Below are 20,948 nucleotides of genomic sequence, written 5' to 3' on the forward strand. Positions count from 1 at the left end.
CCCCCAGGCAGCCGCCTCCCCTTGCCTAATAGTAGTTACGCCCCTGACTTGCTCCCTTAACCTCAGCTAACAGCTGAGCTTAAAAGCTGGGCCAAGCAGCGCTGTTCCGATGGTTCTCACGTGCAGCCTAACACAGTCTATGCATCCCTAGCCCTGGTAAGGCTGAGTATTAGAACATCCTTTATCTCTACTAGAGATTTTTTAACCAGGGATTCAAGGCTGGGGTTTTGACACAAACCTTGCTTATGAGAAGCAGCACCTGCCTAATTGCCAATGATATCACAGTGATATCACACTACATCGCAGGAATCGTTTCTGGGAAAGAGAGCATATATATTAAGGTGCATGGCATGTCTGAAAAGTGCCCAGTCTGGAAAGCGCCCAGGAAGGAGAAGAGAGGAGAGGAGATGGAGAGGAGAGCTGGTCTTGTGGTCACAAGCATGACTTGTCCCCTTAGCTAAGCAGGGTCTGCCCTGGTTGCATATGAATGGGAGACGATGTGTAAGCACTGTAAGATATTCCCCTCAGGGGATGGAGCCGCTCTGGGAAGACCATCTAAATTCCAAGTTCCCTCCCTAAGAGCATCTCCAAGATAGTGCTGAGAGAGACTCCTGCCAGGAACTTTGGAGAAGCCACTGCCAGTCTGTGAAGACAATACTGAGCTAGATAGACCAATGGTCTGACTCAGTATATGGCAGCTTCCTATGTTCCTATGAGATACCATCTTGCTTCCAATCATGTAACACATACAACATTAAAAAGAATCCATTCTGGGTACTGCCAATGGAAAACAAGCAATGAATACAAAAAAGCACAATAGAGTGGAAGGGAAATTTATCATGGCTAACTGTAGTAAAACACCAAGCATTAGTGTTTCCATGCTTTTCCTAATGGAAAATTGGTGTCTTTAAAAGCTTTAACAACATGCTCAACAGGTGCAGTCTTCCACAGTCTAGAGTTCAGTGCTGAGGAAAGCTGCATCTGTGGAATATCTGCATGTCAAGCAGGTGTTAAAGGCTCTGTTAGGGGAAAGGTGGAGACCCTACCAATCACAAAGGGAATTTCTCTTGCAAACAACAAGTAGTGCCTTTCAAGGGCAACAGAACAACAGAGAAAGAAAGAAGGGCACCAACATATTTACGCTGTATTTTAGAGTCCCAACAAATCTCCTGCATCATGCAACTGAACACAAACATTGATAATGAACTTCAAATCTGCCACTGCAACATAGCGTGTGGACGACGACAACCCACACCAGTAAGTGAGGGACTTATCATGGAAGGGGAGCCCATATAACAAAGTCCATCCTGTTCACACGATAATAATGATAATAATAATAATAATAATTCGATTTCTATACCGCCCTTCCAAAAATGGCTCAGGGCGGTTTACAAAGAGAAATAACAAATAAGATGGCTCCCTGTCCCCAAAGGGCTCACATTCTAAAAAGAAACATAAGACACACACCAGCAACAGTCACTGGAAGTACTGTGCTGGGGGTGGATAGGGCCAGTTACTCTCCCCCTGCCAAATAAAGACCATCACCATGGTAAAAGGTGCCCAGTTAGCAGGGGGATCTGAAGTAAGCAGTGCCAGGAAAAGCTGGATGTCAAGGGCACAAGACTACTAGTGACCAAATTGCAGTCTCGCACACATACACACAGGAACTGGAGATATTAAGATAAAGTATGTGGGTTAGATCCACTCCAATCTGGGTCTAACAATCACATAGCAGAATGTATCAGTAAACAATCAACATCATCAGCAATATGTAGAATTAAGATGAATGGTAAGCATGAACTGAATAGAGCAAGGAGTTTATGGAGCAGCAAACAAAAGCAAGCTCCCACTGTGACTACAGAAAGGAAATTGGCCTTGAAGACACAGGTCTGGGTAATAAACACTGCATGCTTCACATCCTTTCTATAAAGAGAAAATCATGTACCTGTTGCAAGCTAGGAGCACCAACTCTTAAAATAAAAACTGCTGGTGCCTAGGTGGGAGTAGGAGGCAAAATCTCTGGGCCAAGGAGCAGAGCCTAGAATGTGCTCAGGAGCTGAGCCACAAAGACCAGTGGTTTGGTAGGCCCAGGTAGAACTCAGCAGTTTCTGGGAGGTGATGAAGCCCAGTGGAAAAGCTATTAACCCTTGATGTACGCCTTTAAAAGTAAAAAGGGTCTCGCTCTTGGCTTTTCTGGCAACAGGCCCTAAAGCCAACAATACCACCACTCAAAAAATAGCCGGGTCATTTTCCCCCCTGGTCAGTTGACAACTCTGTTGCAAACAAAATACATTCTATCTAAGATTGGATGACATTTGCTCCAATTGTGCAAATTGCCCTAGTCATGTGCTTTGTTGCCTAGCCAAACTGATACTTCTTCTCTAAAGTAGGTCTCATCCAGTCTGATGGGTAAGGAAATTGCAACAAAAATCTAGGACCTTGCTTCCAGAATACGTCTTTCATAGACCTAATGGACAATTGTCCAGAATATGTCTTTCATTAACCTCATGGACAATTGTTCCACAATACTAGAAGCCCAGTTAGATTGTATACCCAAAAGAAGGAAAGGTACCACTAAGTCCAGGAGGATGCCAGCATGGCTAACAGGTACTATCAAGGAAGCCATAAAAAGGGAGAAGACTTCCTTCCGAAATTGGAAGGCCTGCCCAAATGAAGAGAACAGAAAGGAACACAAACTCTGGCAGAGGAAATGCAAGGTGACAATCAGGGAAGCGAAAAGAGAGTTTGAGGAACATTCAGCTAAAAGCTTCAAGGGGGATAACAAAAACTTCTTTAAATACATCAGATGCAGGAAACCTGCCAGGGAGGTGGTTGGACCATTAGACAATGAGGGAGTGAAAGGGATTATTAAGGAGGATATGGAGGTTGCAGAGAAGCTAAATGAGTTCTTTGCATCCGTCTTTACAGCAGAGGATACTGAGCATATACCTGTTCCTGAAACAGGCTTTTTGGGGACGGAGGCTAAAGAACTGAGTCATATAGCAGTGACAAGAGATTATGTTCTAAATTGTCTGGAAAAACTGAAAACTACCAAATCGCCAGGTCAGGATGGCATCAATCCACGAGTCCTCAGTGAACTCAAATGTGAAATTGCTGACCTCCTTGCTAAAGGAGGTCCTGATTATCCCTGCAATCAGGCTCGGTCCAGAGGACTGGAATGTAGCAAAAGTAACACTGATTTTCAAAAAGGGATCCAGGGGCGATCCGGGAAATTACAAGCTGGTTAGCTTAATGTCCATTCCCGGCAAATTGATGGACAACATCCTCAGTGATAAAATTGTAAAGCACCTAGAAGAACAGGCCCTACTGGGACAGAACCAACATGGCTTCTGCAAAGGTAAATCTTGCCTCACAAACCTTTTGGAGTTCTTTGAGAGTGTCAACAAGTGTATGGATAAAGGTGATCCAGTTGACATAGTATACCTGGATTTCCAAAAACCTTTTGACAAAGTTCCTCATCAAAGACTCCTGAGAAAACTTAGAAGTCATGGGATAAGGGGACAAGTACATGTGTGGATTGCTAACTGGTTGAAGGACAGGAAATAGAGGGTAGGTATAAATAGAGAGTTTTCACAATGGAGGGAAGTAAGAAGTGGGGTCCCCCAGGGATCTGTATTGGGACCGGTGCTTTTAAATTTATTCATAAATGATCTAGAAGTAGGGGTAAGCAGCGAGGTGACCAAATTTGCAGATGATACCAAACTCTTTCGGGTAGTGAAATCGAAAATGGATTTTGAGGAGCTCCAAAAGGATCTCTCCAAACTGGAGGAGTGGGTGACAAAATGGCAAATGCAGTTCAATGTTGGCAAGTGTAAAGTGATGCACATTGGGACAAAAAAACCCAACTTCAAGTATACGTTGATGGGATCTGAGCTGTCAGTGACTGACCAGGAGAGGGATCTTGGGGTTGTGGTGGACAGGTAATTGAAAGTGTTGACTCACTGTGTGGCAGCTGTGAAAAAGGCCAATTCCATGCTAGGGATCATTAGGAAGGGGATTGAAAATAAAACTGCTAATATTATAATGCCTTTATACAAAACTATGGTGTGGCCACACCCGGAGTACTGTATACAATTCCGGTTACCACATCTAAAAAAGGACATTGTAGAACTGAAAAAGGTGCAGAAGAGGGCAACCAAGATGATCGGGCCTAGCGCACCTTTCTTACGAGGCAATGCTACAACACCTGGGGCTATTTAGTTTAGGAAAAAGATGACTGCGGGGAGACATGATAGAGGTCTATAAAATCATGCATGGTGTGGAGAAAGTGGATAGAGAGAAATTCACATAACACTGGAACCAGGGGTCATCCGATGAGATTTAGGACCAACAAATGGAAGTACTCTTTCTCACAATGCATAATCAACTTGTGGAATTCTCTGCCACAAGATGTGTTGACAGCCAACAACATGGATGGCTTTAAGAGGGGTTTGGATAACTTTGTGGAGGAGAGGTCTATCAACGGCTACTAGTCGGAGGGCTACAGGCCACCTCTAGTCTCAAAGGCAGGATGCCTCTGAGTACCAGTTGCAGGGGAGTAACAGCAGGAGAGAGGGCATGCCCTCAATTCCTGCCTGTAGGCTTCCAGCGGCATCTGGTTGGCCACTGCATGCAGGGCCATCCTTAGGGTGGGGCGACTGGGGCAATTGCCCCGAGGCCCGCGCTGCCACAGGCCCTGCTCTGGACACACTGCAGTGCAGCCTGCCCTCCTCTCTCTCCCAGTCCCAGCCACTTATCTTTCCCCACTCATCTTTCCCCAGCCAGAGCCGATCTTTTGTGTCTGTGTGCAGCTTGAAAGGCAAACTGCTAGAGTTCCCTCTCTCCCTGCCTTTCAGCTGTTCGGCGGGTGGGCAGGGCTTCCAGAGAGGCCTCAGTGCAGGCCTCCCTGAAGCCTGAAGCTCAGGAAAGAAGCAGGCAGGCAGGCAGAGAGTGTCCAGCACCAGAGCTCTCTGCAGACCCTCTGCCCAGCCCTGCCTTAGTAATGGAGGTCTGATGTGATTTCTTTTTGTGGTTATCTCCCACCCCCCCACCCCATCTTGAATATTTAGGGATTGGCTTGCCATGGGGCTTTGGTATTGAGCAGAGATGTAGGGCAGGGTGGGAGGAATATGTATATTTTTATTGAAATGGATTGGACAAATTGTAGGTTTAAAAAAAACCATCCAAAAAAGTCCTATAAGTGGCTTGTTTCATGGCAGAAAATTACAAAAACTTCTGGAACAAACAATATATAATGTGTTTGTTTTATGAACGCACTATGTTCAAGTTGATTTGTAACCCAGAACATCTGAGAACTATGAAGCATATGTTGTGCTTTTTATTTTTATTTCTTTAGAAATGCATTATATGGCCAAGCTCGTTGGACATGTCCAAAAACCTCACTCACACTATTTACACTGTATGTCATCAATCAATATGATTCTGTAATTATATGAAATATTAAGGAGGCCCCGCACATGCTGATTCACCCCCCAGCCCTGCAACCCCCTAGGGACGGCCCTGACTGTGTAAAACAGAATGCTGGACTAGATGGGCCTTGGGCCTGATCCAGCAGGGCTGTTCTTATGTTCTTATGATGCAACTTGTCTATGTATATTCATTCATGGAAAGACCTTCAAAATTATTACATCAGTACAGAATCTTGCATCTGAAGTTGCCAGTGTCAATGACTTCCATAAGATTTGAAGAGACTGTGAAGGAGTTGAATAAATGAAACACATGATGGTAGTAACAATGGAGGAAATAACGGGAGCGTATTACCTGTAAAGAAACTCATAAAACTGTGTAAACCGCCCAAGAAGATCTGTTCGGCTTGTCATGTTTAATAGTACTACCACTCCAAATGTCACTGACTTTCCGTTGGTTCAGGTTTCCTTAAAAGGAGAAGAAGAAAGACTCTGTTTTAGTTCATATATCTTCACTGTGCTTAGTTGACACACATAGAGATGGAAACCAGAAACAGGGCCAGTGTCTGAACTGATTGCAACTTGAAACTCCGTGACATTGCTGGAGACAATAATTGACCGTGATCCAGCTAACATCAGTTGGGCTTTCCCATTGCTTTTATCATGCATCATTGGGATCTAGTCATGACAATTTATAGCTGGATTAGGGCCAATAGTTTTATTCCTGCTAACAATGCAAGTTAAGGATGGGGAAAATAGCACATTAAATTAGTGCTTTCTGGTCAACTACTCTGCAGGATGAGAGAACACTCCATTTAGACACCCAGGCTCAGATTTCACAGCAAGAACAGAAAATGCTTTGAGAACCATTATTGTTCAAAAATAGTAGTATACAAGTAATACTGTAAACAAATAATCATTGATTTAGATGAGGCTAGGAACAAAATTCCAACCATGCCTTCCTATTTCTAGTATAGGAGCCTATTTCTCCAAGAACAATAGCAAGTTCTTAATCAGGTCTGGGATGATCTGGCCGGACATTTTCCCCAAACATTTAGTCAGGCTTAATTGTAGCTGATTCATAGAAATTCCAAGACTCAAGAGCAGCTACAGCAGAAGCAGAGTCACTTTAAGATGCTTAAAGTTCAGGAAGAGAATGAACAGTGTGTATTTTTAGCCAACAGGGTAGCTGAGTGGTATTAAAATTCAGTCTGTGTTACAGACACTTGGGCTGAATCAGTATTCCAGCATGAATCTCTCCATACCAGCATTTTTCCATTGAGTGTCTGAAAAGCAAGAGTTACCATGGAGACTCGGCTCCAGGGCAACAGAACTTCCTGTCAGAAAGAGCTACACAGGTAGAAAGATGGCCCAACAGAAACCTAAGCAGCTTAGAGAATGTCATACAGTTCATCTTCACAAAGCAAACATCTTTACTAAACCCCATCGGGGAGATATAGGCTAAACTAGAATTAGGATAGGTGGTCTGAAAATCCCAGGGGGGACGAGGTTTTCAAAAGCACATGTTGAAACTGCCTGTACTGTTTCTTTGAAACATCATTTCTCTTGTGTTCATCTTTTTTTCTTAGTCCCGTTCTTTTTAGTTCCAGAAAACGAAATACACTCTCACAAGGAGATGTCATAGACCTTATTGCAAGATTTGCCTTTCACTGAAATAGGAAGAAGATATTTTAAAAACACAAGTGGCAAGGTTAGAATAAGGACTGTAATTTGAGAATTAGAGCAACAGAAACAAAGTTGATCACTTAAGAATGCTAATACACCCAGCCTTCTGCCCTGAGGCTTAACATACTATATCAGAACCAATAGCTTCTCTAATCGCCACTATGAACATTTCCCTTGCTACTGCCCGATCTAGAAATACACTATGTGCTTTTCAACTTAGCCAGCTGTATAGCTTTACTCACAAAACTAACTGCAGGAAGAGGACTAAAGGGGCAAACTACACATGGTGATGGCAGAACACATCTGCCCCACTCATATATAAAGCAGGCTGGGTGTGACTTGAAATGCAAACAGGACTTATGGGCAAGAAAGTGCTGGGGGTGTATGTGTGAAGTGGGGGGTGGGGGGAGACCTAAGTGCTAAAAAAAGCCCTGTACACTGAACACTGAGGAAGTGCCTGACATGTTCTTTTAAAGACGTAACCTTAAAATAACACCACAATGAAGCTATTCACATGAGCAGCCCTACCCAGGCTTGTGAAGCACTGGGATCGAGACTAATCCCAGTGTTGCCCCTCCAGGTAGCCCAGGAACCCCCCACTCTGTGCTGTTACCTGGGTAGAAGGGCACAAGTGCTCCCTTCCACCTTGGTCCCTGGTTGCAGCCCAAGCATGCACAGAGCCAGGTGGCAAGAGAACTCAGCTCTGGGGAAACCACTCAATGCATTGAAAGATGCCGGAGGACTCTGCTGCTTGGTGTGGTGCGGCTCGTGTGCTGCGCGAGCAGCAGAGCCTTACAGCTGATTTTGATCGCATGTGGTAGGCAAATAGGAGCCTGCCTCCCTGCCAGCTCTCCTCCTGTGCCACCCTTACTGGTCATGTGAACAACCTTACTATCAGGTAATATTCTCAAAAACATGCAGTATTCCAAAGCAACGATATAGGAAGATGCTGGAAGGCATCATCTCATACTGTGCGGGAGATGGCAATGGTAAATCCCTCCTGTATTCTACCAAAGACAACCACAAGGCTCTGTGGTCACCAGGAGTTGACTCTGACTCGACGACACACTTTACCTTTATCCTCTCAATTTTTAAAAAAACCTGTAATATATCAAACCTAAAATTCACAAATGATGTTTTCCATTTATCGAAGTGACATACAAGTTTAATATCAAAAACATGTAGGATGCTGATGATCTCTCTCTCCCTCCCTCCCTTCCTTCCTCCCTCCCTCCCTCCCTCCCTCCCTCCCTCCCTCTCCATTTATACCTAAAGCAGCTATCTCCATCCTAACTCTGCTTTCTTGTCCTGGATTGTGTATCAAATACCAAAAAAAAAAAAAAAAAAAGGAAAGGGGGAAAAAGGGGGAAAAGGGACCTGTGTTGTAAAAAACGCATTTTACAATCTCCTAGACCTTTGATTTATCCTCCAGAGGATAACAGACTACTCTTCACTAAAGGAATAACCAGATAGATGGCTTTAACAGGATTTCCTGTGGGTAAGATGACTCAGGTGTGACTCCTTTTATTAAGTTGAAGAAACCAGGTAGTAATCTTAAACAGGCACTTTATAAATGAGGTTAGGAAGTAGGGTCTTTTTCAGATGAACTCGGGTGAGATGACAAAGACTTCAAACAAAAGTTTTGAAGTTATTAGCTAGACACATTTTGACACTAATATAATCTCTCTCTTTTTCTTTCTGTTTGATGCCCCAGATTGCTTTTTATAGAAAACAGAGTTGTTTACAACATTGGAGATAGATGTTTTAGGTTATACATATCAGGAGATACATATAATATATTTTTCTTTAACAGAGTGGTAACTCAAAGTGCTCAAAGGAGCTGTAGACATCTTCTATGTACACTGGGATGGTTAGTAGAGTTATATGGATAACAGAGTTGATAAGGAACATAGGAACATAGGAAGCTGCCATATACTGAGTCAAACCATTGGTCTATCTAGCTCAGTATTGTCTTCACAGACTGGCAGCGGCTTCTCCAAGGTTGCAGGCAGGAATCTCTCTCAGCCCTATCTTGGAGAAGCCAGGGAGGAAACTTGAAACCTTCTGCTCTTCCCAGAGTGGCTCCATCCCCTCAGGGGAATATCTTATAGTGCTCACACATCAAGAGGCTGGTCTCATGATCCATGAGACCCGCTTTTTTAGAAACTGCGGGGAGAGCGGGTTAAGCCCGCTCTCCCCGCAGAAGAGTGGGCAGGGAGCCCTGGGCAGCCAGATCGGCCGCCCACACAGTTGCTGGCTCCGTGATGGAGCTGGTGGGGGCTGGGGAGCTTGGGGGCCACACGGCCCCTGCAGGCCCCAGTATGCCCTGCGCAAGTGTGCAGGGCATACTGGGGAGACCCTGGAGCTGGGAGGCGGCTTTTTGCCTCCCGGCCAGGGGTCTACTTATGAGTAGGCGTGGTGCGAAGGCGTGCCACGGCTACTCATGATTGTAAAAAGTAGGTTTACGGAGCACTCGGTCCACAAACCTGCTTTTTACCAGGGGTTCCAGAGTGGGTTACCCGCTCTAGAACCACTGGGCTTGCAGCCGAGCCCGGTGGTTCTGACGATTAACAAAAATCAGGCTAGGCTCTCCTAGCCCAATTTTTGTGAATTGTGAGAATAGCCCCCAAGTCTCCCTTTCACATGAAATCAGGGCTGACCCTGCTTACCTAAGGGGACAAGTCATGTTTGCTACCACAAGACCAGCTCTCTTCTCCTAATCCTGATAATCTTGCATAGATGTTGTTGATATTAATCTTGTGCCAGTACCATTGTGTATTACTACAAGTAATTACAAAACAAGTTTTAAACTTGTTTAATACATGGGGTTGAGGTGTTGGGTTGTCAGAACAAAATAAAAAACACTAAAAGTATTCTGTTTAATAGCATTACAATTTACAGCAATATCCTCCAATAATACAGCTGAATAAATTTGACAGCTTTTGCAAACATGGCAGTTTGATATGTGACCTATGTGTCATTGACAAAGAATTGTTTAATCCAGGCCTACAAATAAGTATGTAAAAGTGTGTATCAAAGTATGATTCAAAGTTGGTTTGGTTCAGGTCCCTAATAGAATATAAAGCCAGCAGGACTGAAATAAGAATTATTCAGAATTGGGAGACCTCTCAGCCAAGAGGTAACGGATGCCAAAGCCAAGAATATGGACCCCTCTCAAGAATGTGAGATGGAAGGCCTACAAGAGATAACAGGTACCAGAACCTGTCAAATACAGGCCATTAGCCAAATTCCTCAGTCAGCAGAAAAGAGGATTTTGCTGGTACTGGGAGATACGATAGGGAGTCAAGTTGTCAGAAAGGCCAGGTAGTAACTCATCTTCCCAGGATCTAGGTGGCACCTCTGGAATATGTATGTTTAATAACCAATAACATGTATTAATTGCTTTACTGATATACTTGTTTCTTTTGAAACCTATATAAGCTAGCCAACTGTATGGCTTCAGAGCAGAGGATTTGCCAGACTTTCTGACCTGTACTTTTGCCTTTATTTGAGCACTGCACCCTTGTTGTTTGAACTTCAGTCAGTCAGGCAACAAGTCAATTGTGGGAACCTGGTCTAATCTTCATTGGTTTGGCAAGACACCCCAGTCTTTGTCAGACTTGATGGAAGGATGAACACAAGGGGCTGAATCAAACAAGAGGGCCCGGTTTTAGAGGATTTTCCCCGCAACATCATCATCAGTCAGTAACCAGTAGATTTTCTCCTTAGTATTTTTGTCTCTAATTGAATGCAAAATATGACCCAGAAACCTCTTTCATGGATCTCGATAAAGGGGGCAGAACAGCAAATAATGTTCTATATCTTCAATCTCATTAAAAAAACAAAGAAACAAAATTCTTGGAATTTTTGAATTCTTGGAATCTTTTTGGAATTTGCCATTATCTTCCATCTAAAAAAGCAGAGGGCATGTTCTGGAACCAAAGGTTTGTGAATGCAATTCTTAGTGGTGCAAAAGAGAGACCTTGTAGATAATGAGCATGTTCTTGATTACCCTTAAACAAAACATACTAAAAAGAGAAGTTTGCATACAATTAAATCCATATCTTAACTGCTGTCTAGCCCATACAGCCAGTCCCTTTGTTTCCTGTTATATCCAGAGATATTAAAAGAATTATTTATTTTATTTAATGTATTATTTAAAATCTTTATACCCTGTCCCTCCAGTACACTTCTCAGGGTGGCTCACAACAATAAAATAAATACAATATACAATAAAATCAATAAAATTAACCAAATTAAGTAAACAAGTTAAAAGTCAGGATAAAAACCACAATAAGTATTAAATTTCAAATTTAAAAATTTAAAAGCTAAAAATTGATAATCATAAGATAGACCTTAAGAATAAGGGCAGAGCTGTAATAGTGCCAATGGGTTCAAATAACCCATTGAGCATTTCACTGGGGAGCCACTGAGCCTCTGGGATGAGCCACAGAACTCTCCCCTCCCAGAGGCTGGGCCCCCCACCGCAGCCATCACCCTCTGCCTTCAACTGCCTGCTGTAGCCAGCCATCTCCACTGGCCGTGCTCACCTGGCTGCACATATCCCTCTTTCATCAGATGGGCACCTGGCTGATGGAAGGAGGATGAATTTTGGCAGACCTCCTTCAAGATGTTTGACTCCCCCCCCCCAGATATCAATGCCATATAGAATTTGAACAATAGCTTTCCCATCAAAAAACTTTTAAGGCTGGGATCACTAATCCATCTCTTTTAGAATAATAAAACTTCAGAATATCTCTAGTTTACTTCAGAACTGTTAGTTCTGCAACTGTGTTTTCTGTGCACCTTTCTCATTAAAAAAGAGAAAGTATTTGAAAGAAGAAATACTTCTCCCAAGTATTTGAAGGAAGAAGTTTGTTCTGTTTTATGCATGCCCATGTCCCAATTATATCTGACTGGGCATTTACTAAATAACATCACCTTTGTTTGAGAGTAGTTGACCTTGAGAAGTTCATTTTAAAAGCATACATCAAATTTGGTTACTATTCTCTTTAAGCCAATCTTAGTCAAGGATAACAAAATGATGTCATCCATGTACAATAGGACACCAGTCTTTCTATCCTCCACAGCTGGAGACAAAAAATGTGCTGGTTAATATATGAGCAGGTTAATAGATGAGCAGGTAATAATGTTGTTTAAGTAAAAATTAAATTAAAAAGGAGCTAACAAACAACTTTGTTTAACCCCTTGAACTATCTGTATTTTGGCTGAGAATGGGCTCTCTTGACTGACTGACTCTTATTTTGGTATTCGTATATAATTCCTGGTTGAGCGCGAATAATCTCTTATTGACATTGATTTTGAGACGTTTGTCTGAGAAACAAGGCCTGTCCAATCTGATAAACTGAAGGCTGAAGATAAATGGATAAAAGCTGCATACAATTCTTTTGTAGGCCCATTTGTGTACTTACTACTGGCTCAAGTGATGCAATTCAAAGATCTGAACTGTTGTGCTGTGGCCTTTTCTGAAATCATTCTGCTCTTGGTGCAAAATAGAATTTTCTTTCCCCCACTGTATTAACTTCTGAAGCAGAAAGCAACTATAGATTTTAGAGCAGATGTCCAATAAGGGCATGACCTATCTCCCTTCTTGTTAATTGGGGAAATCATGCTCAATTTCCATCTCTCTGGAATGGTACCATTTTCATTCATATAAGTAAATCATTTTGCCAACAAAGATGCCCATCAGTTAAAGTTATTCTTAAAGACCTCAGGAGACATTATATCTCCCTCCAGCACCTTACAAGTCATCAGAAAATAGATTAATCTGCTCATGTCCTGCTCTGTCACTGTGGGTCAAGCTGAACATAATGCAAGAGCAGGGGCTTAGCTATAATTGAATAAGGGAGGACAAATGTCCCTGAGTCCATGAAGGAAGAAGGCCTGCTAGCTTGGAAAGAGACCACTCTTCATGTCTCCCTGACTCATTGGTAAGTTCCTGGCTCCTGATTGGAATGTGTGGAGTATGTGATATTTGCATAGTGAGAGAAAGAACATACTGATAATGTATGTTTTTCATTATGTCCATGTAGTTTTTTCTGCAGCAAACTATATATCTATATCTATATCTATATCTATATCTATATCTATATCTATATCTATATCTATATCCAACATATTTATATACCACCCCAAACTCATGTTCTGGGTGGTTTACTTTGAAACAACACAAATTAAAACATTAAAATAACTTAAAATTTTAAACAATGTAAGTTCTATGAGTCTAAAAGCCTGGGTGAACAAATGTGTTATTTATTTATTGAAAATATTTAACTAAGAACTTAACATATTTAACTAACAACTATCATTTGCAGCAGATGTTTTCTGCCTCATGGTAAGGGCAGGGAGAAGGAGAAGACAGGGGGCCTAGGGGCTCATCTTTACTTTTTGTCCTGGGGCCCACTTCAACCTTGCTGTGCCCCTGTGCAAGACTCTGAGTAGGGGAGGCATTACAGTTATTAATAGTACTGGGGGAATTTCCAAAAATGTAGCTGTGCCAACTACTAGTAGAAATGTAATAATTTTCTATGTCACTTGGATAAATGGAGAAAACATCCATTTATCCAAGTGAATAAATGGATAAATGTATTATCCATTTATAATAAATGGATTTATTTATTATAATAAATAATAAATATTTATCAATATTTAAATAAATATTGATAAATATTTATTTATATTTATCAATATAATAACTATATTATGATCTTGGAGGAAGTGGTGGGTGAAGGAGAGGAAGGGATGGCATCCCTTCCTAAACACCCCTGACATGTATATGACACCCCTGAGGGGGAGAGGGGTGTGCCAGCTGAGCCCCAGCCTCTCGGCCAACAAAGTGAACACCTATGTTCCCAGGCTGTGCTAGGCCAAGGATAGTCCAGACAAGTAAAAAAACGACGAAGAGGGACGCTTCCCCCCAGTATCTCTTTTATTGCAAAATGAAAAAGCAGCATCAAAACACCATCATTGACATCACGCCAAGGCACACATTGCATTGGGTTGCAGTTGCACAAAAGGCCAGTAGCAAATGTAGTAAGCAAAAGAAAATACAAAAACAAGTTCCAAAATTCCCTGCATCTCTCTCTCCCAGAGGGTCTTACTAAAAGAACAGCTTGTAGAGTTGATATTTCCATCCCAGATATCTCCAAGCCACATCAGTATCCCTTCTGCCCCAATATACTGTTTCAGGCCTTAAAGGGTTTCGCTCTCACTTCCCACCCACCCACCCCACATCAGACAAGTTGGAAACCAATAATCTCATTGTTATGCCTAGTTTTGTTTTAACTGGGAGGGGAGCTGTGAAGGCCATACACGGAGTGCCCAACAGCGGGTGCTGTTCTCAGCTAAAAGAGGACTATGCAAACAGGACAGTGCAGAAATGGCTTTTCTTGAGTCACAATGGCTCTACATGGCATTTACAATGCCGTGATACCTCTATATCAGGCCTGCTCAACTTCGGCCCTCCTGCAGATGTTGGTCTAGAACTCCCATAATCCCTGGCTATTGGCTACAGTGGCTGGGAATTATGGGAGTTGTAGTCCAAAAAGAGCTGGGGGGCCTAAGTTGAGCAGGCCTGCTCTATATGCATAGGGATCAACTTTTTGAATTCTAATGTACTGTTAAGTACTGCAGTTTAGGTGGCTGGTCTGTAATTTTCTATATTATATTTTCCCCCACTTCAAAGCACAGGAATGATATTTACCTTTATCCGGTCTCCCAGCACCATGTCTGTCTTCCACAAATTCTCAAAATAACTGCCAGTGCTTCTGAGACTCAAGTCAGTCATTTCAACATTTATTTGACTCTAAGCTGTGATTTAAAACCATTCAAATGTGTCAAATATCCTTTGTGCTACTTTGTTCTCATGAACCGCAAGTCTTTCCCCCTCCTTACTTTGTTAATGTTGCTGATTATGGCTTCGGCTTTTTCATTTTTGTGACGAGAAGCAAAGTTAGCACTGAGCAATTCTTTCTTTTTGTTAGCAATTCACCTTCCCCCTTAGAAAGCTGACCCCCTCATGTTTAACATACTTTTATATCTGATTCATGTTGCTTCATTATCCTTTGTGAACCCATTTTGTTCTTTTGTCTTTTTTCATTTGATCCAAAGGTGCATACACGTATACAAAAAGCAGCAGCCACTGTGCAGCGCACTGAGCTCTGGCAATGCTTAAACCAGGTTGTTAACAGACATGCTCTGCAAGATCCAACTCAGGAAATCGCTTGCACAAGTTTTGCAGCAGAGCCAGCTATGCACAGTACTGATTGACTGGTGCCTGTAACATCATTATCCCCCTTCCCAGACAAGTGTGATATTTCACATATTCATTTTCCATTGTTTAAGGTAATGCTTACCTTTTGTTTTGCTTTTCAAAGGCAGACAGCCCACCTGAAACAAGTGGCAGCAGGGGGATAAGACTCTTGGAGTTCAAATGGCTGGTAGGTATTTTGGTTATTAACAATGCCAAGATAGAAAGAAGCCAGACTTGCCTCACTGGGAGAGAAAATTGCTGGTTTTAGGTATGTTTGGATGCATCTTCACTTAGAATGGACAAGTCCTTTATTCACTTTCTTAGGATTATAATCCATTGCTTATAGGTCTATTGATTCCGTTCTCCCCCCCACCCCCAATTAAACAGCTTCTTATGTGGTCACGTTGGTTTCTTGTGTTTCTTCTATTTTTTGGTGGCTATAATGTAATCATTCAAAAACTTTCTGATTGATTCAGAAGACTGAGTATCAGCAATTCATGTCTACCTACTCCTAGTTTCTAATCCGAGGTAGGCAACCTTGGCTCTTCAGCTGTTGTTGATTACAATTGCCATCATGGGACAAGGTTGCCTATCCCTGTTCTAACCCAACCAAAAATGATGTTTTTCTTCCTGTTGCCTATGTGCATTAGAGAATCTTCTTTTAATAATTATAAAGGTTTGGAGACATTATATTCCCTCATTCTAGAACAGAACACTTCAATACATGACCTACTTAGGTACCTGCAATCTGGTATTACTTATGAGATTCTGGTTTCTAAAAACATGAGTTACTGGTGAAAATATGTCAAGAAGGGGAAAAAGCTTTTGTATAAAGGGCTGTCCAAAGGCTTTAACACTATCCCTCATTGCCTTAACAGAAATTTAATGACTCAGTCACCTTTTCTGAATACACAAATGAAAATACAATTATTCCTGTTTACACTATTAAGAAATGAATTGGCCATTTTCTTCCTCCAAGGCAGAATGGACAGGAATTGATGGCTTTATAAAAGCAGTGGGCTAGAGCACTCCTGTAATTGGCAGTCAAAAGGCATTTCCAGATGTTACTCCCCAATAGCGCTGAACAAGGAAGTGCAACTTGGAAGCATAAGGAAGATATGCCTCCTATGGCAGGAATGGTGTAGAGTTCCCATTCTGATACTAACTGGATGCTTGTTGTGCTGTCTGTCCTGATACAATTAGTCCACTTAGACTAGCAATGAAATGAAAGGGGATTGGTTCGCACCCTGAACTTGTGGACTGTGGATGACTTGTGCTCAGATTCAGAGTGCTGGCTATCACCTGCGGGGGCGCGGCAGGGGGGAGTGGCATCTATAAGTGCCAAATCTGAAAGTGATGCTACTTTGTTTGATTTTTAATGGCTTTTCCTTATTTTTTTTGCTTCTTAGTTAAATAGTGCTATTTCCAACACTCACAGGTAATTTCTATTTCAAATATGGTATTCCAAGCTTCCAGGACTGGCTTGGCATGTTCATAAGAGCCCCGCTTGACAGACTGAAGGTCCATCAAGTCCAGCATCTTCCTTCCCAGGGTGGTCCACCAGATGCCCCTGAGAATTCGATTAGAACATATACGCCTTGTTCAGACATTATGGTAAACAATAATACAATGTGTATACAATGTACACAGGTACAGATCTGTACACTGGTACAGTTATTCACATATTATGTTGAACACACATTCAGCAGAAAACCTTCAATCTGTACCATGCATTTGAGGGGCCTGTACCCAGGTTCACTTTTACAATGAACACAGGTACAGTCATTCACACAACACATGTATGAGTGTACAGACATTTGTACACTTGTACAATGCAATGTCTGAACAGGGCTATAGGCAACATCCTTTTCCCATTGATGCTCCCCATTAAACTATCTCATAACCTAGAGGCTCCTTATTAGGGATGTGCAAATTGATTCAAGTTAGAATCAATTCGAGCTTGAATCAGGCTGTTTCAAGTGATTCAACTTGAAACAAAACACCCTTAAAATAAGGGGCCTTTTTCCAGTTTGAATAAAAATGACCCCAAGTCAAATTTGAAGCAATTTGAGTGATTTGAGCACCATTCTGGCAGGCTTTCTCCCCTTGAATGGTTTTCTGGCATTGGCTTCCAAATTGCTTGAGCTCTCCTTGCTTCTTGGTTGGCTTGTTATCATACAAATTAAGTGTTGCCATTGGCTGGGGGGAGGAGGAGGGAGGGGTAACAAAAATGAGGAGATTTCAAAATGTTTTCAAAGGGCCTGAGGAGTGGAGGCATAGTGCCCCTGAAGATGTTACTTCAGGAGAGGAGGAAGGAAGGAATCAAGGAACACTTGGTTTTCTTTCTCAGAACTGAGTATAATATGCTGTGCTTTTGCTTCTAAATTATTATCTGGTTTGTTTTTTTCTGGATCTCAGATTGACAAAGGTGGAACTTGGGTGAGGATTCCCCTTTTACGAGTAAAGGGGCAGGGGGGCTTCCTAGAACTAGAGGGTGCGGGAGAGCTACTTACTTGCATGGTCGACAGTGACACTGGGGGTGGCAGAGGGGGCGGCTATGGCTCCCCTCACCACCACTTGCCAGCCTCCAAACCACCCAGCAATGGTTGCTGTTTCAATTAATCAATTTGAAGATTTTGCAATTTGATTCGAGCTCAAATCAAATATCAAAATCCAATTCATGCACATTTCTACTCCTTATAGCCATGTCTAACATGTTTGCCAGTTGACACATGTACAAAACCTTATCTACAATATAATAAAAACAATGTAATGGGAATAATTTTACTCTCTGAATCCTTGATAAATGGTTCTTGCTTACATGTACAAAGTCTTTAAACAAACAAATGACAGACAGATAGAATCACAAAAGTATTCTTCCAGAACAGATTATCTGATGACATATGGTGGGGGAAGGGCAGATCTTTCTACTTTAACATGCATCATGACTCCTCTGCTTCATCCATCTGGACTTGATTTTTCTAATGTGTGCCTTGAAATTAGCTCTGGTCAGATACATTTTATTGTTTTCTGCTCTTTGCAGGAGTGCATGCCTCCTCTCCTGCTGTTGCTCCCCTGCAACTGGCATTTAGAGGCATCTTGCCTCTTAGGCTGGAGGTGGCCACCAGACTAGTAGCCATTGATAGGCCTGTCCTCCATGAATTTGTCTAAGCCCCTTTTAAAGCCACCCAAGCTAGTGGCCATCAGCACATCCCATGGCAGAGAATTCCATAGATTAGTTATGCGCTGTGTGAAAAAGTAATTCCTTTTGAATGAATGAATCTTTATTACGGTCAATGACCCTTAACAGAAACAACACAATACAGCTCATTTCACAAGATACAAGAAAATATTAATTAACCAATCATTCTAATACCATTTACATGGTATACTCAATACTCAAACAATTTGGATCTAATCTTACTTGCTGATGCACAAAATTTAGCCACCTTCAGTGTTATGCGTTCACTGCAGTCTGCTAACAGAAAAGAAACATACTCATCCTCTGTTCGACCAGGGATATTCGATAAAAAGGAGGAAATCAATTCAGAATGAATGTCCCTGTAAAATAAGCAGTACAGCAAAACATGAGCCACCGATTCTACACCTTGACCACAAGGACAGAGCCGATTATTAATAGGGATTTTCTTATATCTGCCCTCTACTACGGCTGATGGTAATGCATTAAATCATGCAAGAGAGAAGGCTCTTCTCTGAGACTTGGTAACTAAATTAAATAAATATTGTGCAGGTTTTGGGTAATTTGTAAAGCTGCCAAAAAAGTTACTTGCAGATGTTTGTGCAAGATCACTCTGTTTTTCAACACCTGCTATACGCTGCTTAATAAGCCTTTTAGCATTATCAGGACCCAAAGATCTTAACAGCTGAACAGAGAGACCATACCTGCCTAGCATATCATGAATACAATTTCTCCAGGTAGAGTTAAAACTATCTTACAACATGAAGGGGGCCAGGCCTTTAGGAAAAAACATAATTTTACACCAAAAAATAAATGCATACCTCCAGGCCTTGGCCTCTACTATCATTAGATCAACCTCAAACTGCAAAATGACATTAGATACACAACGGGGCACAGAGAATAAGAAACGCACAAACCTGGATTGAACCTGCTCCATTGACTTGAATGATTGTGGACTACAAATAGCAGTGCCATACAATATCTGCGCAAGAGCTTTAGCTCCATACACCTTGACTGCCGCAGGAATGTGATGGCCACCTCTGGAGAGGAAGAACCTTAGAATAGCCGAGGCACATTTTTGGGCATTAGTTGTAACATGGTCCAGATGTGCCGTCCAGGACCCATTCTCACTGAATACTGTTCCCAAATATTTATCAGTCCGAACTTGCTCAATAACCTCCTCATTGATCCTCCATATGTGCCGCTTAGGTTTTTTTGCAGACACCATGACCTTAGATTTATGAACATTAATAGTTAATTGCTCCTCCTCACAATATTGAGGTAATTCCTTTTGTTGGTCCTAAATTTCCCAACCTTCAGTTTCATGGGATGACCCCTAATTCTAGGGTTGTGAGAGCAGGAGAAAAGTTTCTCTCTGACCACTCTCTCTACTCCATGCATAATTTTATACATCTCAATCATGTTTTCCTGCTGCGGTTAACATACTAAGGAATCTATACTCTGCAGTCTGCACCAATCTGTAAACTATATAGATTGTGCAAATCTGCATGCTTTCTTATTTTGTATAATTTAATCTCTTTCTAGAAGGAGAAGCAAGGAACTATGTAGGGCACTGAAGCCCTATCTGATGAGCCCTGGAAATCCCTCTAAGCTTTTCTCTGAAACTAAAGGTTTCAAGAGATATTTGTCAACATGTTTCCAAACCATGAGCTAGAAACTTGATTTAAAAAAATTATATGCTGAATTCAGTGGCCAAAATCCAATTCTGCACTTTTCTGGCACTTCCATGGGATTGTGGAATTCATTCAGCCTCAAGTATAGACTAAAATATATGGGAAAGGTAATGTGATTTTAGTATAAAGTGCCATAGTGCAAGTTGTACCATAGTGTCAGAAGTCAGACTAGACAACCATGAAGATATTTCCAACAGTGAAGCCTTCACAATCTTTCTTTCTGCATTGGGTGGATCCAAATAGTTCTGCTAAATTCAGAAGAGCCAAATACATTATTTTAGAATGAAACAGAAAGAGAAGCACATCATTAAGGGCCAAACAAGAGGTGACATTAAATGCATCTTTGATCCTGAAGGTCTTAGTTTTTCTTTAATCAATAGCAACCACAGAGGGAGGATTGGAATTGCAGTATGGAGGGAGAAGGCATTACTAATCAATCAATCAATCTTTATTATGGTCTTAGACCAGAATAAAGTAAAAGGAACACATAACAGGTGGTATTAAAAGCAAAAAGGAACTGTGCAATTGCTAAAACAGAAGTATGAGAACTATAGAGTCACAGTAACAGGTGCTATTAAATTAAAGCAATTAAAAATGATTAAAAACAATAGAGCCTATGCCTATTGGCATACAAACTGTGAGGTTACTATACAATTTATGTGAGATTGCTC

At 41.7% G+C, this 20,948-nt stretch overlaps 1 protein-coding gene across 4 annotated transcripts in view; it reads left to right on the forward strand.

Moving 5' to 3' along the window:
* KCNC4 (potassium voltage-gated channel subfamily C member 4) overlaps positions 1-20,948 on the forward strand; it is a 105,179-nt gene that overhangs the window by 59,831 nt on the left and 24,400 nt on the right. For 2 of the 4 annotated variants that reach the window (XM_053247005.1, XM_053247002.1), the window contains exon 4: positions 15,509-15,571. The exons of 1 other annotated variant lie outside the window; for it this stretch is intronic. In XM_053247005.1, the coding sequence (XP_053102980.1) occupies positions 15,509-15,525 (17 nt within the window). In that variant the 3' untranslated portion in view covers positions 15,526-15,571. Of the gene's footprint in view, positions 1-15,508; positions 15,784-20,948 lie in introns of those variants that run through there. One more of the 4 variants, XM_053247003.1, reaches the window with a different exon arrangement.

This window comes from Hemicordylus capensis, chromosome 4, assembly GCF_027244095.1.
Source record: "Hemicordylus capensis ecotype Gifberg chromosome 4, rHemCap1.1.pri, whole genome shotgun sequence".
NCBI classification, from domain to species: domain Eukaryota; kingdom Metazoa; phylum Chordata; class Lepidosauria; order Squamata; family Cordylidae; genus Hemicordylus; species Hemicordylus capensis.